Source organism: Aspergillus aculeatinus (assembly GCF_003184765.1).
Source record: "Aspergillus aculeatinus CBS 121060 unplaced genomic scaffold BO66scaffold_7, whole genome shotgun sequence".
Lineage (NCBI taxonomy): Eukaryota > Fungi > Ascomycota > Eurotiomycetes > Eurotiales > Aspergillaceae > Aspergillus > Aspergillus aculeatinus.
The window spans coordinates 786,430-809,348 of NW_020291476.1; the positions used below are offsets into that span (position 1 = coordinate 786,430).

Consider the following 22,919-nt stretch of genomic DNA (forward strand, 5'->3'; position numbering starts at 1 on the left):
TGCTCCTTTCTTCCGGTATTATAGACCATTCCGCTGAGCCTTTTCACAGCAAATATTCTCAACAACACCCGTGGCAATTGTCAATTGCAGCTATATTTTGGTGACTTGAATAGTGTTATACCCCCTCCAAAGCATAATTACAGCCTATCTTGCATCTAGCTCTCATGGCGCTGCCGGCGAATGTTCGTCGGGCTGTTGATCACGACAGGGACTTGTGGTGACATGAACTACTTTAGTGCAATTGTTGTTTTAGGGTTCCAACGGCAACTAATCCATCCTCTGATATCACCCGGCAGATCACTGTTAATGACTTATGTTGATGTCCAGCTCAAGCAATCACATACAAGCGCAGAGTATACTGGATCAATGAAAGGCATGATGCAAAACGCAGGCGGTGTACGGCGGCAGATCTCCCATCGGCAAGAAGCCCTACCCGCCTCACTAGCCGGCGAAGGGGGAAGATGCCTCCACTTCCAGACTCCGTATCGGATGACCCGCTAGAGCTGATATAGACACCAAAAAAACCCAAAAAGAAACGTTGGGGCAAGCCGGGCTTGAACCGGCCACCTCCAGATCTTCAGTCTGACGCGCTCCCAGATGCGCCATTGCCCCGTAGCACGTGATACTGTCATGCCATTATGTTACATCAGCGGACCAAAACACCTCACAAATTCCACGCACCAACCGATCCGGTCCCACAGTGGCTGCACGGGCAGGATCAAGTTCGTATACGACCAGTGTACTCGGATAGCCACGGGGGATTCCCTGCCTCACCTGGGTAACCAGTGAATTCGCCTCAAATGCCAAGTCTAGTAAAATGGACATCTACTAACGTTGATAACCCAGGATAACCAACACTGAGACAAAGGGTGCTACGAACTACAACCGATATTTTCAGACCATCGATTAGCCCTATCAGTCCATGTATTGTGCCTGATAAGTACTATGCGGGTCTGTCTGCTAAAATCTCAATTGAAGACGCCACCAGGTGCATGCTACTCGCAGGCGGGGCTGTAGCATAGGCTCCCATATGGGTCGACGAGTCCGGTATGCACCAAGACCCCCTCTAGGGGAATAGTCTATATGCCTCTCCTAAGAGTACGGTACATTATCTGGCACTCGCGACGGCACAAGTTGTAGCCGGAGGAGAGCTCGAGGCGTGTGTTGATGACGCCAGTAGCCAAGGCAAGTATGGTAACCAACCGGGCCCCAGCAGAGAGAGAAATATAGCATCCTAGTCATGGACGACCACCCACTGTGACAGCGAAGCTGATCGGCGGATCTGCGGCGCGACGGTAGTCAGGCAGGAGATATTGGAACACGCTCACGCAAGACGAACATGGCAGACCGGTCCCAGCCGGTCAGTGATAGTAGCATGCGGTTCTCTTATCCAACGACAACGTGCCCATGTTGTGTGCTACCATGCTGAGAAATCGCAATCTCACCACGGATTCCGCCACTGGCGAGAGAGGCGACTGTTTGCGACAGGCGTTGACAAACGATTACAGGGAAGGCTGCTTTGGTACCTAGATAGTATATACCAGGTACGAGGGTGCGTGTGGGGCGATACAGTGCGGATCCAGGGAAGAAGAGGTCGAAAGAAGGACGGAGCCTCCCAGTGCCTCCAAACGAGCTCATTGGAACACACGACCACGCCGCAGAAGGGAGATTATACTATTGCAATAACACATCTGTTCAAGGAATACTGCCGATCTGTCACAGGAGCCCGTGAGAGCTTAAATTGGAAGAACATACAGTCTGCGTTTCTGCACCAAGACCTGAGGCGGTAGTTTCCCAAAGAAACACGCTCAATACTGTCGATCCAGACTGTTCCCTGAAACTTACCCAGCCATTCCTTAACCAGGCTGTTCGTAGCCAGGAATTAGATCTGCTGATGGAGCTGCTGGCCCTCTATATATGCAGATTTGACATGACTAATCAAGAGAAGCCCCCGATGGTCTAGTTGGTTCATGGCGTTCGGCTGTAATGGTATTAATTGTAACCGAAAAGTCACCAGTTCGATTCTGGTTCGGGGGATCTTATCCTTTTTTGTTCTTTCGATATCTTGAAAGGCCGCAGACACATGGGACAAGGCAGGCCGCGGGTCTTGTTTGTCACAGTGATTTTTGACTCGTGGACCGTTGCTGATCACTCTTGGATTTCCAAGAACCCGTGGCTTTATTTCTAATCATGGCAGCAAGCGCCCGTGCGAAGGCCTTGCTCAACTTGCGGTGTTGCACCTTGTACCTCCATAAAAACCCTCCGAAGCGCTACCTGACACTATATAAGGCTTCAAGCTTCGGTTACCGCATTCGATGGTGGATCCATGGTCTGTGAATCGCTATTTATGCTTTCGGTTGTCAGCGGCACGCCCTTCCGTCTCTGCAAGTCTTCTTTTCTCTATCTGATAATCATTAGTGGACCCGGCCGACCAAGTAGACCAATACCGCTGTGACTACATCAGCAACCCCCGATGGTCTAGTTGGTTCATGGCGTTCGGCTGTAATGGTATAATTGTAACCGAAAAGTCACCAGTTCGATTCTGGTTCGGGGGAAGTCTCTTTTTTTGCTTCTCTTGCAGCATCATCCCCATCCCATGATCTCCGAGCAACTACCGAATGGCTCTTGTTTTTGTCCACCCCCCCTCCCTTCCCTGTCTTTGGCCGAATCTTACAGTGAATTTGGCTATGGACAGATCTACCTTCTCGCCCCACGACTCGGTCGACATACAACAACCATCTATCGAAGCAAAGCGTCCCATCCGAGGAGCGAGACTGCATGTTTTGCACACGCAAACAGGAATATCAACCACGACCTAACTATCAGCTTCAGTACCTGCAATTCGAACACTGGGTCGATTGACCATGGTGTCGTAGATGCAATGAGGGTGTAAGGGATCATAATGTTCATTTATGCGCCAACCCCTTTCCTTTTGCGCGGTGAGGCCCAGAAATGCTAGGGTGGCGAGCTGAGTTCGGGGTCAGATGGATTCAACGTCCCTAGCCAGCTAAATGGAGAGGGGGGGGCTGAAAACAAGCTGAGGCCAGCGTGAGTATTGGGTAAAGGAGCATTAGCGCGGTAGAAGCTGACGGGGTGGGACATGCAAGCATGAGCATTCTCTGTATGATCATCCAGCATCCACTGAGGAATATTCTACAATCCCTTTGGGTCATGACAACATGCGCATGTATTGGACATGTACACTGCACTTTCATTCTACGAGGTTGCGCGCAAATTCCGAGAACCACGACTCTCGTCCCCCTTAGATCCATTGATGGAGGGAAGACACAGGATGGTTGGTTCTTCGGTCTAGGTCATGATTTCGCTTGTAGTGGTTGGAAGAACCAGGCGAGGGATGCATGAACCATCGCCTTTTTGGGAGCACTTAAGGATGGTTATTCGCCTCATACCCTCGATGCATCCTGTAACAGCATGAAAGAACCGTGCGGTTCCCCGGGCCTATATGGGCCACAACTCTCGAACGTGCCATCTCGCTGATGGCCGACAAAGGCATTCAGTACCAGTAGGATGCCTTGTCTTCGGAACAAATTCTGAACGGATCCTCTCACATTGTCTGGCAGCGTAAGTGGGCAGGGTCAGAAGCACCCGTTGACCAGCTTCTCAGTCGCCACTAGACTCTGCTGCCGCGATGGCTCTCTCCTGTGCTTGAACCCGACTCTTTCACAAAATAGATACGTGGTGTCGCTGCCCCAATAGGTCAGACTCTAAGAATGCATTCTTATATACTAACAACCTACTCTCAATCTTCTTGGGGTTGCTCTAAAAGAGAGAGAAACAAAAAGACATTCCCCCGAACCAGAATCGAACTGGTGACTTTTCGGTTACAACTTCCATTACAGCCGAACGCCATGAACCAACTAGACCATCGGGGGTTTGTTGATCTAGCGGCTAAAAATTTACTTGATTCCCCTACCTAAGCGCCTAGCTTACAAAAGGTAAGCAACAACCACATCTCCAAAACAAAAGCATAGATCCCCCGAACCAGAATCGAACTGGTGACTTTTCGGTTACAATTTCTATTACAGCCGAACGCCATGAACCAACTAGACCATCGGGGGCTCTTGTTGATTGGCCGAAAATGTAATGCTCTATTGCCCAATCCCAAGGTTTCAGGCCTGAAACTCGGCTGCAACCACGAAGATGGATCCCGTTTGGTGGGAAATGTCGGACACGCGCCCGAACCTTCAACCGCAGCCACGAAGACCGCGGCACTGCGCTCGACACGAAACACAATGCTCTGCGGACCATCAGCTACTTGGAAGCATTGTTGCTAGATGTCGGTCACTGATAGCCTTGCCGACCGAGAGGGCAAATTAATAAAAAGATCCAATCACTGGACAGTGTGTTCAACCACTGGGCAGGAAAAAAAGATCCCCCGAACCAGAATCGAACTGGTGACTTTTCGGTTACAATTATACCATTACAGCCGAACGCCATGAACCAACTAGACCATCGGGGGTTCTGGTTGTCACTGCGGGGTTAAAAATGCAATGAGGCCAATTCTGTAAGCTCTTGTCATTCGAGCTGTTCATGACAAGGAACGATCAGGTCGTTGAAAAGCACAGAAACCGCATCCTGTGGTGAAGTGTCAGCACTAGCTTCCGGAGCAAAAGCCGCACGCTGGAATCTACGCCTGTTGCGTCGAATGATACACCTCGCGGTCAGCCCTCGCTCGGGGAGCGAGATGGCCAAGGTGACCTAAAACAGGGCAAACCGAATTCCATCACGTAGGGCAATTGCGTGGCAATGGCACCTGATAATCGGCACAGTCTCGCAGTCTACCGAGCTCTGGGCTCTTGTACGGTGTCCCAAAGATGGAGGGCGAGTGCCTGAGAGCGAGAAGACTATTGCAGCATCTGACGCTCGCAGCACAAGGCGAGCTAAACTTAGAATCATGATTCATTAGATAAAGCCTGGATTCTTAGCAGAGGGGCTATTTGGAAGACTCACCCATAGTTATAGTTGCCAACACCCGAGTAGTTAAATTTGGTCAAGTTTTCAGCCGCAGGCCATCATTCGTATGGAATAAGCACGACTCATATTTGCCAAGAGGGCCGAATGCTCATGGGCGCTTTGGGGGCCGTGCGTGAAGATCGTCCCCGTAAATACTCATGTATCAGGTGAACTTGGCAGAGAATCTGCTTTTTCTCTTCTGCGCGAGGCAGAAAGTGAGTTCGATGCGGAATCTGAGTCTGTTCCGAGTGGCTGTATCATGGTAGGCAGGGGGTTTGATGCGGTTAAAAATAGACGAGGGAAGGAAGGGGTGGATGGTTGTTTGACTCAAATGCGCCTTAAAATCTCTTGTGCTGTCCGGAGTCGTGTTTTTGGCAGTGGTAGTCGCTTGAAGTATCGCTCAGATGGTTGCAGCGTGGTGGTTAATTGATAGCACGACGCAGGGAAGAAGGTACCTTACTGCTTAATGCATGGATAGATGAACTCGGCTGTTAACTTAGACGGGGTACGATGACATCATCCAGGGAAGTACTCCGTACTATGTAGGCCATTTTCACTAGCTCCCGGCTTAGTTGTTGCTTGGATAATGGATAGGTCTAACTGACTAAGTACTAGGTAGTCGCTTGTGGCATGATAATTGAGTCGATGTGTAGAGCACTAGCCGATAACCACGCCACTAATGCCGAAGGTTAGGCACGTATTTGGAACGAACCATCTAGGCACTGAATCTTTGTGAGTTTGCCAGGAAACACACAGTCGCCCAGAGTAACCATCTAGTTAGGCAGTGCAGCCCACTGGAGAACATCAATGTATTTGTCTCCGAAAGTTTAAAGCAAGCAAGATTGCGATAGTCGGAGCCAAAAGCATAACGGTAGGGAGCCTACCGGATTGGCATAGAGAAGTCATGATCGACCGTGTCCCGCGTTCAAATTTGGGATCGACCTGGGGATTTCCGGCTTGAGTTGTTTGCTGGAAATCACGACCCTTTCCCTTTTCAAGATTGATCAATCGGTATTGCCGCTCCCGAAGTCGAGATTCACACATAAGTTATCCATTTACAATTTACACGGCCAAGAAAAGGAGGTCGTGGCCTGAGGCCACCTTGGTACTCTAAATAAGATGCACCCACCAATTACGTTGGAAGCGGGCAGTTACATGATTTCATGCAGCACGTACCTATACTGTACCTGCAGGGTCGCCTCCCGACCGACTGCACAACACTGCAGCCACCCCCACTAGATCTGGGTCGAAAAAAACCCAGCCCCTGGGAAAGATGGCGCATTGCTGTTTCACAATGTTCTACGAAAGTACCGTAGTTAACTAGTGATTGTACTTGCTTACTCACCGATGACAGAGTGTTGCCAGCTCTTTAGATGCTTCACACACGGCAACTGTGATAGCCAAACCAGGATCGTGATACTAGATGGAACAAAATTGGGACAGCGACTGTCTTGCCACTGCCTGAGCGGTGGAGTAGTACCAAGTAACTTGCTAGGCACTACTACGTAGGCAACGGCTGGACTCGTGAGGGATGCTCGCTAAGTTGTCCGCTCGGCTGTCTGTTGTGTACGTGTCGTCCTATCTTGGCTGGTGCTGGTAATCCATTGCTCAAGAATTGGATTCAATGTTTTCCTGGCGAGCACACTCCTGGTAGTCTCTGGTACTTCCCTCTTCTGCCATCAGCAGAGAGGTATTCATATTTCTTCATTTGTTGCGGAGTCGAGTGGGCACGGCTTGAGCACTGTTATGTCCGAGTAAATATCCTGCTCCCGTCCTCGCTGTCTGAGATTGATGCTCGGAGTGCAGACACTACGGCTTACTAACCTATTCCGAACAGTCCACCTGGCAGACCGATCAATATGGGGGTGGTATTAATGTGCTCTGCACAAATGGGTCCCGCGCATCAGCCAATGGTTATTTGACGGTGCGAACCGACAAGTGGGATCGCTCCATCGAGAGATGGATCATGCGCTCGTTGCTGAATGCTGATAACGGTGGTTCATCCTCAGGAGGCGGCCGCCCTTTCCGCTTCTCCGATCTCCTGCTGCTCCTGTTGTTCCGAATCCTCAGTCACCGAGTCTCAGATGTAAGAGGCCCAGGACATTACTGAGTCATTGGAGGGTATTAATATCTCAGACAGAGAAACCAAGACCTTGGATCAGAAACCGGGCTCCGGGCAACATCTTGTAACGGCAGAATAATCGAGCCTGGAGATACAAGAAGCAAGTACGGTATCGAAAAAGGGGGTTTGAGGAGATGCGAGGGGAGGATCTGACTGGACCACTGTTTGGTTTGCAGCAGGAACCGGCTGAATGTAGCTTAGCGTGATGAGTTCCTGACTCTAGCGTCAGCCCCGTCAGCCCGAGCTAGCCCGGAACCCGCCTAGTGTCCTCGCCTTGTTCCACGGGTGTCGAGGCATCCCATTCCATGTACGGAATTCATCCATGCCACCCTGACCGTGGACACCTCCTTTTCTCCTCCCCTCTTGTCTGTTCAACGGACTCCAACCCAAACTCTTCTCTGGGGTCCTCGTCATCATTGTTTTGCTTATTTCTTCATGCATCCTGGTACGCTACACTGAATCTCCGATGACGAGCAAACCAAAACTCCCAAAATAGAGCGAAGCGAAAGCACTCGCACAAGTACAGTACGGAGTAAATCGGGATGTTTCATACAGTCTGACGGGCTTCGAGTTTTGTGTTCTCTCATCCTTACTTGTTTGGGCCGCTGCTACTACCGCTATGTCTGACCCCAGAGAACTAAATCTCCGGCTAACAATTTAGTTCACGGGCGGACTTCCATCTCCATTGGCAGAACCTCATCAAGTTGGAAATTTACTCGCTTTGCTCCGCTTTGAGGTAAAGATGACCAGCCCGTCCCTGCATTTGTTTCTGGAGGACATATTCGACAGGCCGGATAAGCCACCCAAGGCAGGTTGTTGATGAGACAGACTGCTGGATGTGTGAACCAAATTCTCCGCCTTCCTCCACAGCTTTGTGATCTGGTTCAGCACGGCTGCACGAGTTGGAGTCATGCACCACACTGCATTGCTCCGCACGGCTCTCAGGACAGCACACTAGTGGTCTAGTGCCATTCAAGATCCTCACTGCTCCAGTGGAGACGATCGGCCCTCGACTGCCGTCCCAAGTCTTTCTCATACACTTTTTACCCCCCCCCCCAAGAAGCAGTGGCGTGTTCGCGGTGCTCTGCCTCTGACTTTCTTGTGCCATTGATGGCCCTGCGTTAAGCCACTTTGGGGGAATAACTGAGTTTCGGCCTATTGGCGTTTCTGATAACTTTCGTTGCCCACATCTCCCACACTGTCCCCCCCCTCCTTCTCCTAAAATAGTCGCGCTCCATCTGTTCTTTTTTTTCTCTTCCCATAACCTTGCTTCAAATCCTTGTCCTTTTAGACTGCGACCATTGTCGCTAGCATTCTCTTGTTACAGGACCATATCTGATCCATTCTGTCCTTCTTTCCATTGCACCTTCAGTCTATCTCTTGCACATACTTGGTCGGTGTGCCCAAGCACCACAATCTTTGTATATACATACTACCGTCATTCTCTTCGGTTTATCAATTCCCCACTCTCATTATCGGAGTTCCTCCCCCTTTCCCTCAGTGTCTCCAACGGTCCTTGCGCACGCACCCACGCGCTCTTCATTCCCTACCAAAACTCGAGATTCGTGCACTGTTCTTCGACCGAGTGTCTCATGCAACACCGATCTTCAAAATGAGCGTTGTCGCCAGTAGACCTACGAGCACGCCTGTCTCCTACAGCGCTATTCCTCACCAAAGCCAGGTCATTTCAGATTACAAGGATTCGATGTATGCCGTGACGGTGCAGCCGGTCTCATCTCGCACATCATCAGTCTCTTCATTCAAAAGCAACTACAGTGTTTCAACTGCTCCCACAGAATACTCTACCTCCCCTGTCTTCTCGGCATCACTTCCTCGCTTCTGCGACTCGGCCGCGTCTCTGGATAAGATCTTGGAGTCGGTCTTCAAGCGTTTACCCCAGGAGGTGTACGATGCGATTTTAGATCAATTATACTACTTACACACAGGCCCCAACCAAAATGGATGCTTAACATGCTTCCAACGCGACTTACATGCGCTTTCTCTAACCTCTCGCCCGTGGGAGAAGGCAGTCAGAGCAAGACTGTGAGTGATGGCACTAGTCTAAGAACGACATTGGAGCTAACAGATCCTCCCATCTTAGGTACAACCGTATACACATCATTGGGAACGATTCACCGAACCAATTGAAGAAATATCGATTGAAGCGCGGAAGTCGCCTCAAGCTATTACGGCGAACCCTCCGGGAGAGGAAATTGCTGGCCAATCTTGTTCTAGAGCTTCGAGTACCCCAACTAGACCTGCTATTCACAACAATCAGACACAGCACCCAATGGCAGGAATATCGGGATTTGGTCGCATCCGTGGTCATGGTCTGCCCGAACCTGGAACGGCTGCTGGGCTTGACCATTCCTTACCATCACGAATTTGATCGCCTGACACATGCGTTATCGACGCGGCGAAAGCTGAAGGAGCACACGTGGATCTTGGGAGAGGCTGCGGCGATAACTGAGAGATCGCCTCGAAGTACATACTGCCCCTGGAGCTTGGGTCCATCACAAATGTTCGAGTTCCTCGACTATCATGCGCAGTGGACATCCTTGGAAACTCTGATGCTTTACGGGCTGGATGAAAAAAACTCCCTAGAGCCAAGTATCTTCCTTCGCATGTGCAGTGAGCTCCCTTCGTTGCGAAACCTCTGCATCTCCAATTTCGACGCAGACGCCTTCAACGACAGCACCTTGCAATGCCTACCACCGCTGGAATCGCTCCGCCTGGAAAATCTCCCGGGAGTCACCGACACGGGCCTCTGCCAGTACGCGTCGCAGCCCGAGTCTAGCTCCCTTAAATCTCTCGCTCTTGTTGAACAAAACATCGACTCGCTCCTGGTGATCTCGAAAATGCTAGCATCTCTCGGGCAGCTTGAACGCTTTACTTTCGTTCAAAGCAATAAATGCCCGACGCTGAATACCGACGGTATCGTTTTCCAGCCGCTTCTGGCCTCGTCAAGTCTCGAATATCTTCACTGGGATGTTTCCGGCCCCGACTCCGGTGCTGCCTTGGGCAGACTCGACTACGTCCCGTTCATCAAACCACCCCGGCATACGGATTCACCAAACTCACATCTTGCTCAAAGCATTCTTGCTAGCGGGTTTCCTCGTCTCGAGGCTCTGCGTGCGCCATCAGACATAGAACCTCCCGGGGTCCTGCAGGCTGTCTGCCAGCCTATGCCACGTGGACAGGCGCTGCTCAAACCCGATCGCTATAGTCTTCCCCGCAGCTCCCATGGTTCAGTCACAACCCGTCCAATGGCATTGCCCGCAGGAAACAACTTGACTTCTGCTCGCATCCGAGCCCAAACATTCATTGACATGGCTGCCAAGGATACAGAGCATGGGATGAGATTCCTTGTCACCGACCATTCCGACTCCTATGTACCGGACAACGCACTCGAAGACGAGTCTTCCGACGATGAATCTGATCTTGGAATGGACGAGTTTGACATCGGCGGCGTGGGACGCGAGCGGCAAAACCACGATGTCGAGACGGATGAGCATGAGGGACCGGCTGTTGTGTACGATTTCCATATGCCGGCATATATGGGCAGAATTGGTTCCAGGACCAGTGCACAGGACGTTTCGATCCCGCGGTTTGTTCTTCGACCGGATATACCTGGGCAGGATGGAGATGGGGGCTTGGTTTCGTGGAAGAACGTACACGCTTCTAATCAATCCCTGACATACGCTGCTGGGGTTGGGGCGGACTGCTTTGGGGTCAAGGGACACACCAAGCCGCTGGCTGAGGAGCCACCATCCCCGACCTCGACTACTACTTCACGATTTGGATGGGGGAGCATCGGAAGCCGTTCCGCGCTGGGAACGAGTCCGAATACGCCTATAACCCCGTCCACGCCAATGTCGATAGCAGCACTTCCCTGGGATCGCGATGCTTGCACTGGGTCGTGGAACTACAGTCACCGAAGTGGACGAGAATGGTGGTTCCATATGGAACGAGACCGCCCGGGAAATGTCGAGATTGTCGATGTCAAGCGGCTATTTTGATTCCCCCCCCCCCTCCCCCCCAGCATTGTTGATTACAATACAGCATGCGATAGGAGCATGCACCTACGCAGAAACGGCGTTTACGGACTCTTACGGGCGGACGATCTTCTTTTTCTCATTACTTTCTCTGTCTCATCAAACAGGATGAGCCTGGTGATCTCCCAGTGAATCTGGCACATCACAGGGAAACCTCGAGTTCTCTTGATACCACTTATAATCTTCAATTCCCCTGCTCAACACTTACGATCTGGCGCATCTCCGGTCGAGTTCATACATCTTTGGCCGCACAATCTCTTTGTATTATACACGTTCCTCCTTTTCTTTCCCCCTGTTTACTGATCAACCCGGGCGGTATTGTTCATCAACCGATAATTCACTGTACATGGTAGAGAGCTTCTGTTCAGATCCACTGACTGAATCATGTATATTCTTTGGCGAAGAAGAATTAGTACAAATAATAATCCAAACCATCAATCCAATTGACAAAAGACCGGCAGACTTCTCGACAGTATCCTGCAATCCCTGACTGCCAGTATCACAATGTTCCTCTCTACTCCCGCTCCCAGGGTGAAACGCACCTCCGCACGTGACGGGGCGCCTCCACCGTTGCTGCGAGTGGTAAACGATGCTCTGGCTAGTAACGGTTCATGGTGGCGAAGCACAGCCTATGGGGTCGGCTTTGACTCCAGCTCCGTAGGATCGAAGGCGTTGCTGCTGTACCAGCATCTTACTACTTTTCCCAAGTGTAGTATTATGCTCGTCAGTACATCCCCCTATAGCATGGTTGTTTCTCTCTTCATGTTACTGCTACGGGGAACCGACAGCCAAACTAACCATCGCCCGGCAGACCTAGGGAAAGGGTATAAGACTTATCAGGTACCCCCGTACAACTTAGTAACATTGCATCGTGACGGGGCCCCGGAGCACCGACTCAGGATCTCTTGATTGAGAGTGGGATTCATATGAGCCGAGCCAGTCAAGGTGAAAGACCGGATGCTAATACAATTCTTCTGGTAGCAACATCGCGACCTTCGGGCAAGGACAGACTGTCGCTTGGTTGACTTCACCAGCAGACAGATATCCCGGCCCTTGATGGTTCTCAGTGACAGGCTATGCTAGGGGCCCGGGAAAAGATCTGACCAGGTGCTTCAGCGCTGGAGACTGTTGTGCGATAGATCAGGTCTTTGGGCGAAAGGGAGGATGCAGTGGGCTGCATGCATGGCCCTTTTTGGGGTGCTCTGGGAGCATTATTTAGTAGGGACGTTTTGAACGCGACGGCCATTGACTTGGCACATCCTTTTTCCTTTAGCCTGACTTTGGTGACAGGTGTGATTTCTATCTCCTAGTGAATCGCTTACGGAAATTAGGTACCGATATCTGGCTCACTAAATGGTTGAATATGAGTATATCAGTGAGAGAAGGCTGACGAACAATGAAGTAAGGCCCGGACCCGTCCGGACGCAAGGTGCGAAGCTGTCCAAGCTCAGTATAGTAAATTAACACCAGATCATTGAAGACGAGGAAATCAAAGAGAGGTGAAGGTGAAGGGATGCGAAAGCAAAGCACTCAAGCCTCACATCTGTTGACTCTGTGGATATCGATGCTCTCACGGTCAGCGTGGTCGCTTAAGTCACTTTTCACTTGGATATCGGTGGCCATCATTCTGAACCCACCCTCACTAAGTACCTTGCTCTAATTCTCTTAATTGCTACAACATCGTTCTCTATACCTTGAGATTAACTGGGCTCCCAAGTATGCATAACATCCAGGTTGGACAGCATTATAAGCGAACGGGACGGACCATATCTCCCTGCTCAACGCCCTCAGTGGCAGATATCTTAGCCCTCAGACCCGACCAGGAAATCTTCACAGTTCTAAGCAGGGACCTCTGGGGCAACACGGTACTCCTGCACGACTTGTCGTATGTCTCCAAGGCCGGCTTCAACGTGGGGCGCGCCGAGGTCGAGGCGATGCGACTCGTGTCTCGACATACCGCCGTCCCGGTGCCCCACGTGATCCACACCGCATGCAGTGCCGGCTACGGCAATATCGAGATGACGATCGTGCCGGGAACCTCGCTCGACGGAAGATGGGATACGTTGGACGAACGGGGCAAGGAGGCCGTCTGCCGACAAACGTGGCAGCTCATCACCGAGATCCAGGCGATTCCGCGGCCACCGGAGCTTGAAGACATTGTCCGGTGCGGCGTCGACGGCTCCGTTCCCCGCGATACCTTCTTCGAAGACCTGCAGGACCCTCCCCGCGCCCTGCAGAGTGATGCCGAGCTGCGGGCCCGCATCTGTGAGCGCTACCAGCACTTCGGCGGCTCTCAGTATGCAGCCGAGGATCTATCGAGGATGCTGCCCCGGTCCGGGCGCACCGTCTTCACCCACGCGGACATCGCGCCCCGCAACATCATGGTCGATGCGAACAACCGGATCACGGGGCTTCTGGACTGGGAGCACGCGGGCTGGTATCCGGAATATTGGGAGTACGCGCAGATCCTCCGGTCGGCGGCTTGGGGGGACTGGTCCGAATGGATGGACCGCACGGCACCGCGGCGATGGAATCTCCGGGGGATAGAGGCTGCCAGGCTGGTACTGGCCGTGGTCTCCTCCGATGAGGAGCCGGAGCCAGAGTGGTAGTCACCCACCGGTGGACATCATGGGGGATGGGTAGCGGACGGCTGACGGACTGACTTCACTACAAACAGCCTACTCTACCCTCTCCCAGTGGACCTCGACTCTTCCACCAGCGCCAGTCTTCACATTTTACACAGTACATCCAGCAGCACAGTGACCTACCAACCCGAATACCTTCCGACCGCCCACAATTGTGGCCGGGCGAATCCCGTCGGAATAGGGACGACTAGCTGGACACTCAAGGCGCCAGCGAAAAGCCCATGAACCGGCTTTGATGTTGCCAGGAGGCTACAGGAGAGTTTCACTGCCACGAATCACGGAAAGGGGTTGGGCGATTGACATATTTGTTTGTAGACACCGCGATAGAAATATTCTCGCACGCATAAAGCTCTCGATCCGGAAGAACGAGAAATGATATAGAAGAACGATTTCGAACGCAAAACCCGCCAGACCGAATGGATAGACCGATCAGAGCCCCGGGAGGGGATGAGAGTTCTTAGCCCCAACCGCGTTGGAACCAGACACCCTCATCCTCGGGGTCGGGCTGACTTGCGTCAGATGGGTTGCTGGCCTTGACTGCTTCCACCATAACCTCAGCTTTGCAGACCAGGTAGGAGTCAGTATCCCCCGTTAACTCAACAGCACTCATGTGACGGTCGTACGGCACATTTGTTGGGAAGATCGTATCGGTATACCCCAGGTCGTAGAACGAGGATCACCCGGCCGTGAGGCTTGGGAACCAAGGGCGGAGTATTCTTCCGCTCCCTTTGATGGACCCGACCCGAGAACATAATTCCTGTAGCTGGGTCAAACTGCTTCAACTCGGGCAGTTGATGAACCTTTACTTGTCCTCCCAATGCCAACTCATGCGCTGTGAGATACTGCGCACCGACTTGGAGAACCCCGATCAGCCTACGACGCCTCGTATCCTCTTCCGCACCGGCCAACTCATCAAGAAATAGCTGAAACAGGCTGTCCTCTAGAAGATGATCCGCCAGATTCTCTGCTATGTTCGCCTGTCGCTTTCGATTTTCATCCCCAAAAACATAAGGAGGGTTGTCACGAGGATCCCTGGGCGAAAAGTCTTTCTTCAGGTTGGCCAGGCCGAGGGTGACCATCCTCCACCAAACTGCGTTCACAGGACTTGCTAAAAGGACCAGGGATGACAAGCGTCCTTGTCAGAATCCAACCATCATCGGTCGAAGAGAGAGAACGGGCGGAAACAACTTACCTTCGTGGTATCTTTGATACAGATAGTGAAGTCGCTCAGCGAACGACGGATCTCCAGTCTCATCATTTTCATCCAGTTTCCCATCCAGGAACCAGAATGGCCTTTCGAGAAACCGGGTGAAGATCAATTTATTGACCATGGCTTCACACAAGTATAGATGAAATTGATCACGGGATTCGGGAGAGAGTAAGGCTTGAATGGTATCCCAAGGTTCTTGAATACAGAATGTATCTAGACCTTGAATGATCTTCTGTTTCTGGTTCTCGGAAAGGGAGGGCATGTCTTCGCAGATGTATTCCTCATTCCATGCTTTGACCCTAGTATTGAGATCATCATAATTGCGTATGACGGCATCTGGGTTAGGCGCGTATTCAGTCCGAGTGATTGACATGCGATTACAATGGCTCTGATAGGCCTCGTACTCCTCAGCTGTCAGGTGTACAGAAGGCTTTCTGGATGGCTGATGACTGCCGTCGACTGCCCCGCGTTCCTATATGCAGATCAGACACATGGGTGGTATCTTGGTGGATGGAGAAGGAACTGACTCTCTTTGCTTTTCCTTCTCTCTTCTGGCTTCGTGTGTTCACCATGATGCTTCAACTCTATGAAAATGGAAAGTTGAGTATGAGGATGGAGATAGAGAAGAAAAGATAGAAGAGGGGAGTTCCACCGTGGGTATTCACCGTGGTTATATCCTGTGGGCGTCAATTTCTTATCGTCGGGGGGACTTGGTCTTTCTCTTTGTCTTGTTTCACAAAGCCTGCAAACGCACAGCAAACAACCACCACCACCATCACCATCACCACCACAACAACAACAACAAAAACCCCCTCATCCTTCCTCCCCCTGCCCCTCCCCCAAAATCTGCTAGCATTCTCTTTATCTCAGAGCCGGACCAGGACTGCAATTGATCCGCCACCCCGCTCGACCAACTGACTGCGAAATTACCCCGTATCTTTCGATCTCGTCATTGTTCTATCGTGCTGTGGCTTACCCAGAGAACCATGGAAGAGTCAAGACTGGCTGTGGGAATCGATTTTGGATCCAGCAAGACAGGTATCATACCCGCCAGATTCTTCTTCCTTCCCGCCCGTCCAAATGTGTTCGTCACTCACATCTCCACTTACTACACAGTGATTTCATATCAAGAGTCTAGCTCCGCTCACTTGAGTCCCTACCGTTTCTGTCTTCACGAAAGTCCTATCATCCCGTCGAAAATTGCTTATATGTCGGATGAGCTATGCTGTATTGGCAAAGCCGCCGAGAGGCGTTCGAACTGTATCTACTGGCTAAAGCATCTACTGCATGAATCATGTAAAATAGATGACTCAGGTGATACACCGATCCAGGACCTTGTCCGGGGGGTACGGAACGGACTGCCTCAGAAGCAGCGAGACAATCCCTACATCCTGGTAGCCGACTTCCTCCGGGTGCTGTTACATCACCTCAGGGCCGAGCTGGAATGTATCGTTAATCTCAAAAACCTACCCCGAGTGTACACTTTTACCGTTCCGGCCACTTGGTCAGAGCACACCCGCATGATGATGAAAAAAGCCATTCAGCTGGCAGGCTTTGAACATCGAAACGCAACAGTCTGCTTCACCACCGAGGCCGAGGCGGTTGCCATGTATGCAGCCACTGAAAGCGATTTCAACATGAGACTGTTCAGCGAGGTAACTAGACCATGCTGCCTCGCTCTCACTTTCGCCGCCAGTTTAAATGACCGAGGCTTTCTATAATAGTTAGATGATGGTGTGATTGTTTGCGACTGCGGTGCAAGCACGATTGTAAGAGGCTCTTTCCAGTGTGAATAAAAAAGATTGTGTTCGCTCTACTAAGGCGACAAGCAAGGACTTGACTGCATTTTTAATCGACCAACCACCCCCTTCCCTTGAGTACCAAAGGTTAACCGCGTACACCAGTAAGCAAGACCCCGGAAAAATGTGATCCTGGCTAATTTCCTACAAGGTCAAGCCTACGGAGGTGTTCAGCTCCAGTCCCTAATCTATGACAAATTACAGGAGCGTCAGATGATAACCCGCTTCAGGAGGAGAGCTACAAGCATTGATTGTCCGTTCTCTGAATGGGCCCAGAAGACTTTCCTAGCTGGCCCGGCATCGGTCATTGATCCGACTCGCGGAGATCTGCCCCGGGGAGTGATCGAAGAGTGTTACATTAGCCTTGCCAGAAGATTTGTTGGCTACATTCGACAGCAGGTGGATTGCGCCGCTATATACGTGGGTCGAGATATGATTCAAGTGCCCAATCCTCTGAGAGCATTCAAGGCTAGATCGAATGGCTAAATATGCTTGACAGGAGCTGCTTTTGGTTGGCGGGCTGACCCAGTCCCCTGAACTCTCGGGCATAATTCGAAATATGGTTGAAACCGAGTTCGGTATCACGGTCTACCTGCCAACAGATGTGTAAGACTTCCGTCTACCCCCCATTGCAACATACCCTCTTCTCCCAATTCTCTAAAGCCTACCGAGATTGATAGGGATGCTCGGGTGCAAGCGGTTTCCCTTGGTGCTACAATGTGCGGTATCCGCGGGGTAGCTAGATTCAATTTCAAAGTTTAGAAAAACTACTATCTAGCCTGGGAGAGCCAAGAGGAACTTGCGACCATTTTCAACCGGGTAAGACGCGCTCTTAGCCTTTTCAATTGCTGCTGACGTGGTGGACCTGGGGCAGAATTGCTCGTTCAATGATGGCTGTTGCGTGGAGGCTCCTATGAAGGTGTCACGCACCCCTACTGGAGACGCTCGCATTGTTATTGTGGCAAGTGATACGCCGCTAAGCCTTACCGAAATTCATGGTAATTTTACTCATGACCAGAACATATCCTGCATTCTTAGGCTGATTCATTACAATAGCAGGAGAGGGGAATCATGTCGGCAGAATTGACTGCAAATCCTCCCGACTACCGACCAACTTGACACCCATACCACTGGTGGTCGAATGCCAAACCACCGTGAGATTTGAGAATGACCACCTCCCACCAGAACGGGTCCTCAGTGTAGCCGTATATTATGGAGAAGGTCTTGGCAAGCGACTAGTGGGCCACACGAGAGTACTCATGAAGGGTACGCTTTGAGAGCGACTGCGCCGAGGTTTCCTGCTCAGCTACCGCGTGCAACAGGTGTAGAGCAAGGACGGGAATGCGAGTAGACATCTTGTTTTGCTGAGATAGACAAAAACAAGCGCACTCTCCTTTAGACGCACCCGTAGAATCTACCTTGTTGGAAGAACCTGCCATACACAGATCGAGGGGAGGGAAATTCCAAGACCAGTGGAAGCTATATGAATGTTTAGGGGGTAGATGTCCTGTCCCATTTGCAGGATACTAATATCAGTTGATGGTCAATATCCTGTGTTGTGAATGCAAAAGACAAGCATAGACTAAGCGTCTGGCCCTCTTCCTCTACCTCGAAGAGAAATCCTTCCGCGTGCCCGCCCAAGAGCTCAAATACGAACCCAGAGAAATCCACGAGGAAGATATCCGCAACAAGAGTGAGGATATTGTTAGTTCGGGGAATCGCTTAGGACACGCACCTTTGTGCTCCCCCCACGCTTCGCGGTGGGCCTGGGCAGAAACCTGCTGAGTCATCTCGGTATTTCTACCGCCCTTGTGCTTGGCTTGGCCAAAAGCTCCGGCAAGTCGTCCATCAAGTACACCTTGGAGACATTTGTTTATCGCATTCATCCTTACTTACACCTCTTAAAGTCCCATTCAAGGCGTAATCAACATCCTACATAAGAGATTAGACACAAGCATCAGAAATGCCTCTCATCAACGAATCGCACGACTCCCTGCCATGTGAGTTGCCTCCCCGGAGCTCCCGAGAATTCTCCTTCTGACACGCGTGAATCTTCCTCATAGATATCGAGGCAGAGCCCTCAACTTCAGCCAGAGAAGCGGCGGAGAAGCTCATTGCCGCAGAGCTCCCGGGCGACTTCCAGACCACCATCCACCCGTCTATCCCCGCTTTCCCCGACCCCCAGTTCTCCCCCCTCATGCAGCAGGAAGTGGATCGCAAGGCGTCCGGATTGCCTTTGACTGGTGGAATTGACATATCACGCTACGAGGCCCCCGAACCGCCCGCCAGAGCATCGGACGGATCCCCCGACCTCGAGGAGTGGCGCCGGACACTGCAGAAGGCCTACACGGCCAGTTCCCACCTGTCCATGCGGCACGACAACCTGGCGCTACTGGAGGAGAACGGGAAGAACGCGTGGCTGATTGGCAACTCGCAGCTGGAAGAGATCCTCCGCGGCTTGGAGAAGGAACTGGCCGAGACCAAGGAGGCTGCGGAGTCGGTCAACAAGGAGAGGAAGAGGGCCCAGGAAGCCAATCAAGCCGAGCTGGAAGGATTGGAGGAGACATGGAAACGCGGGGTGGGCGCGATCCTCGATGTGGAGTTGGCTGCAGAGGGTCTGCGCATGCAGATTCTGGAGCAGAGACGCCAGCTGGCGCAGCAGCACGCGCGGTAACAGCCCTCGTCCTCAAGGGATTTAGTTCACTTTGGAAAAAGAGCAGACGGCCGGGCGGGGGGTTATCGCAGCGCAGTGACTCGGCCGGATGGACCGGGAAAAGTACTTTTTCTTCTTCTTCTAGAGTGCTGCTTGATGTCTCGAATGACTGTGGGCCTCCAGAAGGGGTTCTCCGCTCCCGTGTGCATTGGAGCATACTCAGCCTTGAATGAGAAAAGAGGGAGGACAGAGCCAGTTTCAACGAACAGGGCGGATCCTGTACCATAATAGCAGGGCTCTAAGTCCGAGGGTCATTGGGGGGAAATCATTTATTGGCGCCGAGCAACTGACGGTGGCAATGCATTGCAGGTGGAGGTGGGGAAGAGCTCTCTGCTCTGGGTTCTGGCGATCCCCGCACTACAGTTCTTACTGTACTGTACCTTCCGGCGTCTGGAACTTCGATCCATGATATCAGCCTGTCAGCTCAAAGCAACCCACAACACGAGCTCCGCATAAAACCCCCCCCACTATTGTCAGGGATTGATCTGCACTACATTCTGCCGTGGCTATTTTCCCGTCCACTGCTCCCCCGCAAAATCCTTCGTGCCAATCCTTCCGGCACATCGTCGGCTACTGCACTCATACCTCCCACAGCTGTCTAGCTGTTTGTTCGACTTCATTGCAATCGCAATGGAATCTTGCTGGTCGGAGTATTGTCTAGGTTGACATTTCCAGTCATAAGCTTGTGCTCTCCTGCCTTCCGTTTGCGTTTGTTCTCATTGAAGAAGACAAAGACGGTTTTTAATGGATTATCTTAGATAATATAAGTGTGATCGGTGCCTGCGCGTTCCGGTTTCCGGTTTCATGATGTTCCATACTATCACTCCCATACTATATGCCCTTGCCTAATCGTATCCCTGGGCCACTTACTGCATGATGAATGCATCGCCCCCTCTCTATATGCGGGGAAGCTCTTTGTTTCCAGCTACATACCCCAGCTTTCTCTTCTCAACCAAGTCATCCAAGAGTCATCCAAGCTCATAACCCTCGTCTACTATAGCAGTACCCTGACTCGGGCGACATACTGATTGGCCGCGAGCGGTCAATGCCTGTCTTGACCATGGAGGGTCAAGGAGTCGTATGCGGGGTCATGGACGATTCGTGCGGAGACAGACTTCGTTTGTTGTGACACTCTTGCCCTGTCGTGTCTAGTCATGACGACTGACAGATTTCAGTGGAGGCGGGGTGTGGGCTATATAAACTCGATGAGCATCGAAGGCCGCCAGGGATTGATTCTCATTTCTGTTCCATAACAGAAAGCACTGCATCGCATCGCAGCCATGACCATCCCCGATGAATATGATATTATCGTCTGTGGCGGTGGAAGCACTGGGTGTGTGGTGGCCGGCCGCCTCGCCAACCTGGACCACAATCTTCAGGTCCTGCTGATTGAAGCCGGCGAGGACAATTTGAACAACCCATGGTAAGTTCTCCCACTATTTGTGGTCAGAGCACTACCAATCGTGTCTTAGGGTCTACCGCCCGGGAATTTATCCCCGCAACATGAAGCTGGACTCTAAGACAGCCTCGTTCTACTACTCCCGGCCTTCGGAATGGCTCGATGGACGTCGCGCCGTCGTGCCATGTGCTCATGTTCTGGGGGGTGGCAGCTCCATCAACTTCATGGTATGCATACCTTATTGTTGACAGTTGACATCCGTCATGGCTGATGGCTATTCTAGATGTACACCCGTGCATCTGCTTCCGACTACGACGACTGGGAATCTGCCGGCTGGAAGACCGACGAACTCCTGCCCTTGATGAGAAAGCACGAGACCTACCAACGTGCGTGCAACAACCGCGACATCCACGGCTTCGAAGGGCCCATCAAGGTCTCGTTCGGAAACTACACCTATCCGATCATGCAGGACTTCCTCCGAGCGGCCGAGTCGCAGGATATCCCTATAACTGATGACTTGCAGGACTTGAAGACTGGGTCAGTAGCTAGCACTGTATCTCGGAGTCTGATATTAACTTTTCTTGCTCAGCCACGGAGCCGAACATTGGTTGAAATGGATCAACCGTGATACCGGTACGAGTCTTTTCCGCTTTTGATCCATTATACCGATGCTAATGACAATCTTCACCAGGACGGCGCAGCGACTCCGCCCACGCTTACGTCCACAGCACCCGATCCCAGTACTCGAACCTACATCTCAAGTGCAACACCAAGATTGACAAGGTTATCATCGAGAACGGCCGCGCAGTTGGAGTCGCAACGGTTCCAACCAAGCCGTTGGCAGGCCACAACCCACCGCGGAGGGTCTTCAAGGCCCGCAAGCAGATAATCGTCTGCGGTGGCACCCTCAGCTCCCCGCTCATTCTCCAGCGGTCAGGCGTCGGGGATCCAGAGAAGCTTCGCCGGGCTGGCGTCGAGCCCCTGGTGAACCTACCGGGTGTTGGCCGCAACTTCCAAGACCACTACCTGACCTTCTCGGTCTACCGAGCCAAGCCGGACGTCGAGTCCTTCGATGATTTCGTGCGCGGAGACCCCGAAGTCCAGAAGAAAGTCTTCGACGAATGGAACATCAAAGGCACCGGCCCGCTGGCGACGAACGGCATCGAAGCCGGCGTGAAGATCCGGCCCACCCCGAAGGAACTGGAGGAGATGAAGACCTGGCCGACCAACGACTTCTACAAGGGCTGGGAGAGCTACTTTAAGAACAAGCCCGATAAGCCTGTGATGCATTACTCCGTCATCGCTGGGTGAGTTCTCCCCCCTCCCTCAATCTCTCTTTGCCTCCCTATCTAACGATCGATCCCCTTCAGCTGGTTCGGCGACCACATGCTCATGCCCCCTGGCAAGTTCTTCACCATGTTCCACTTCTTGGTAAGTCAACTGCCTACCTACCTACCAACCCAGCCCGTACATGCAGCCATCACCCAACCCATCATGCTCACTCGCCTGGGATCGATCAGGAATACCCCTTCTCCCGGGGCTTCACGCATATCCAGTCCGCGGACCCCTACGAAAGCCCTGACTTCGACGCCGGCTTCATGAACGACAAACGCGACATGGCCCCCATGGTCTGGGGCTACATCAAGTCCCGGGAGACCGCGCGCCGCATGCACGCCTACGCCGGCGAGGTCACGGGCATGCACCCGCACTTCTCGTACGACTCGCCGGCGCGCGCCTTCGACCTCGACCTCGCCACCACCAAGGCCTACGCGGGGCCCAACCACCTCACCGCGGGCATTCAGCACGGTAAGCAGCCCGCTTCCACCACAAAGCTCAAAGGAAAATACTAAAACACCCCGAACCAAAAAACAGGCTCCTGGTCCGCCCCCCTGGAACCCGGTACCTCGCCGACGACCACCTTCCTCAACTCCAACAAGCAGGACACCCGGGACGAGCTCAAGTATACGGCCAAGGATATCGAGCATATTGAGAAATGGGGTGC

General features: G+C 52.1%; 8 protein-coding genes and 6 non-coding genes across 14 annotated transcripts; 7 read left to right on the forward strand and 7 right to left on the reverse strand.

Annotated features, from left to right (window-relative positions):
• Window positions 1-539: 539 nt before the first annotated feature.
• On the reverse strand, window positions 540-612 carry BO66DRAFT_t60. Its single transcript has one exon. It is a non-coding gene; the product is annotated as a tRNA-Phe (tRNA).
• A 1,336-nt stretch (window positions 613-1,948) lies between these two features.
• BO66DRAFT_t55 lies at window positions 1,949-2,037 on the forward strand. Its single transcript has one exon. It is a non-coding gene; the product is annotated as a tRNA-Tyr (tRNA).
• Window positions 2,038-2,467: 430 nt separating this feature from the next.
• BO66DRAFT_t56 lies at window positions 2,468-2,555 on the forward strand. Its single transcript has one exon. It is a non-coding gene; the product is annotated as a tRNA-Tyr (tRNA).
• A 391-nt stretch (window positions 2,556-2,946) lies between these two features.
• On the reverse strand, window positions 2,947-3,366 carry BO66DRAFT_226566 (uncharacterized protein). The gene has a single exon (XM_025642725.1). It carries the CDS (start codon window positions 3,270-3,272, stop codon window positions 3,000-3,002), a length of 273 nt encoding a protein of 90 aa, XP_025507404.1. The 5' UTR covers window positions 3,273-3,366; the 3' UTR covers window positions 2,947-2,999.
• Window positions 3,367-3,807: 441 nt separating this feature from the next.
• Window positions 3,808-3,893, reverse strand: BO66DRAFT_t59. The gene has a single exon. It is a non-coding gene; the product is annotated as a tRNA-Tyr (tRNA).
• Window positions 3,894-3,993: 100 nt separating this feature from the next.
• BO66DRAFT_t58 lies at window positions 3,994-4,079 on the reverse strand. Its single transcript has one exon. It is a non-coding gene; the product is annotated as a tRNA-Tyr (tRNA).
• A 313-nt stretch (window positions 4,080-4,392) lies between these two features.
• On the reverse strand, window positions 4,393-4,480 carry BO66DRAFT_t57. The gene has a single exon. It is a non-coding gene; the product is annotated as a tRNA-Tyr (tRNA).
• A 3,192-nt stretch (window positions 4,481-7,672) lies between these two features.
• BO66DRAFT_226607 (uncharacterized protein) lies at window positions 7,673-8,456 on the reverse strand. Its single transcript, XM_025642727.1, has one exon. The coding sequence runs from the start codon at window positions 8,202-8,204 to the stop codon at window positions 7,809-7,811; it is 396 nt and encodes a 131-aa protein (XP_025507405.1). The 5' UTR covers window positions 8,205-8,456; the 3' UTR covers window positions 7,673-7,808.
• BO66DRAFT_226588 (uncharacterized protein) lies at window positions 8,457-11,285 on the forward strand. Its single transcript, XM_025642726.1, has 2 exons — window positions 8,457-9,139; window positions 9,198-11,285. The coding sequence occupies exons 1-2, from the start codon at window positions 8,709-8,711 to the stop codon at window positions 11,113-11,115; spliced, it is 2,349 nt and encodes a 782-aa protein (XP_025507406.1). The 5' UTR covers window positions 8,457-8,708; the 3' UTR covers window positions 11,116-11,285.
• A 1,452-nt stretch (window positions 11,286-12,737) lies between these two features.
• Window positions 12,738-14,076, forward strand: BO66DRAFT_226627 (aminoglycoside phosphotransferase family protein). The gene has a single exon (XM_025642728.1). It carries the CDS (start codon window positions 12,870-12,872, stop codon window positions 13,758-13,760), a length of 891 nt encoding a protein of 296 aa, XP_025507407.1. The 5' UTR covers window positions 12,738-12,869; the 3' UTR covers window positions 13,761-14,076.
• A 177-nt stretch (window positions 14,077-14,253) lies between these two features.
• On the reverse strand, window positions 14,254-15,578 carry BO66DRAFT_435520 (uncharacterized protein; the record flags this gene model as incomplete). The annotated part of the gene is made up of 4 exons (XM_025650853.1): window positions 14,254-14,354; window positions 14,425-14,904; window positions 14,989-15,478; window positions 15,534-15,578. 4 exons carry the CDS (start codon window positions 15,576-15,578, stop codon window positions 14,254-14,256), a joined length of 1,116 nt encoding a protein of 371 aa, XP_025507408.1.
• Window positions 15,579-15,992: 414 nt separating this feature from the next.
• On the forward strand, window positions 15,993-17,415 carry BO66DRAFT_435521 (uncharacterized protein; the record flags this gene model as incomplete). Its single annotated transcript, XM_025650854.1, has 2 exons — window positions 15,993-16,661; window positions 17,305-17,415. The coding sequence occupies 2 exons, from the start codon at window positions 15,993-15,995 to the stop codon at window positions 17,413-17,415; spliced, it is 780 nt and encodes a 259-aa protein (XP_025507409.1).
• Window positions 17,416-18,671: 1,256 nt separating this feature from the next.
• Window positions 18,672-19,583, forward strand: BO66DRAFT_226643 (pre-mRNA-splicing factor SPF27 family protein). Its single transcript, XM_025642729.1, has 2 exons — window positions 18,672-18,805; window positions 18,869-19,583. The coding sequence occupies exons 1-2, from the start codon at window positions 18,769-18,771 to the stop codon at window positions 19,477-19,479; spliced, it is 648 nt and encodes a 215-aa protein (XP_025507410.1). The 5' UTR covers window positions 18,672-18,768; the 3' UTR covers window positions 19,480-19,583.
• A 1,215-nt stretch (window positions 19,584-20,798) lies between these two features.
• BO66DRAFT_343066 (GMC family oxidoreductase) lies at window positions 20,799-22,917 on the forward strand (the record flags this gene model as incomplete). The annotated part of the gene is made up of 8 exons (XM_025644484.1): window positions 20,799-20,941; window positions 20,991-21,144; window positions 21,201-21,454; window positions 21,507-21,550; window positions 21,609-22,224; window positions 22,288-22,348; window positions 22,438-22,723; window positions 22,790-22,917. Coding segments are annotated over 8 exons (1,686 nt in total), but the record flags the coding sequence as incomplete, so codon positions are not given.
• Between the last annotated feature and the right edge of the window lie 2 nt (window positions 22,918-22,919).

What these genes read in the sequence shown, in the direction of transcription:
- BO66DRAFT_226566 (XM_025642725.1), bottom strand. Translation starts at nt 3,272, where the DNA reads ATGGATCTAAGGGGGACGAGAGTCGTGGTTCTCGGAATTTGCGCGCAA.
- BO66DRAFT_226607 (XM_025642727.1), bottom strand. Translation starts at nt 8,204, where the DNA reads ATGGCACAAGAAAGTCAGAGGCAGAGCACCGCGAACACGCCACTGCTT.
- BO66DRAFT_226588 (XM_025642726.1), top strand. Translation starts at nt 8,709, where the DNA reads ATGAGCGTTGTCGCCAGTAGACCTACGAGCACGCCTGTCTCCTACAGC. An exon ending in AAGGCAGTCAGAGCAAGACT is followed by an intron (nt 9,140 to 9,197) that starts GTGAGTGATGGC and finishes CTCCCATCTTAG; the next exon opens with GTACAACCGTATACACATCA.
- BO66DRAFT_226627 (XM_025642728.1), top strand. Translation starts at nt 12,870, where the DNA reads ATGCATAACATCCAGGTTGGACAGCATTATAAGCGAACGGGACGGACC.
- BO66DRAFT_226643 (XM_025642729.1), top strand. Translation starts at nt 18,769, where the DNA reads ATGCCTCTCATCAACGAATCGCACGACTCCCTGCCAT. An exon ending in ATCGCACGACTCCCTGCCAT is followed by an intron (nt 18,806 to 18,868) that starts GTGAGTTGCCTC and finishes TCTTCCTCATAG; the next exon opens with ATATCGAGGCAGAGCCCTCA.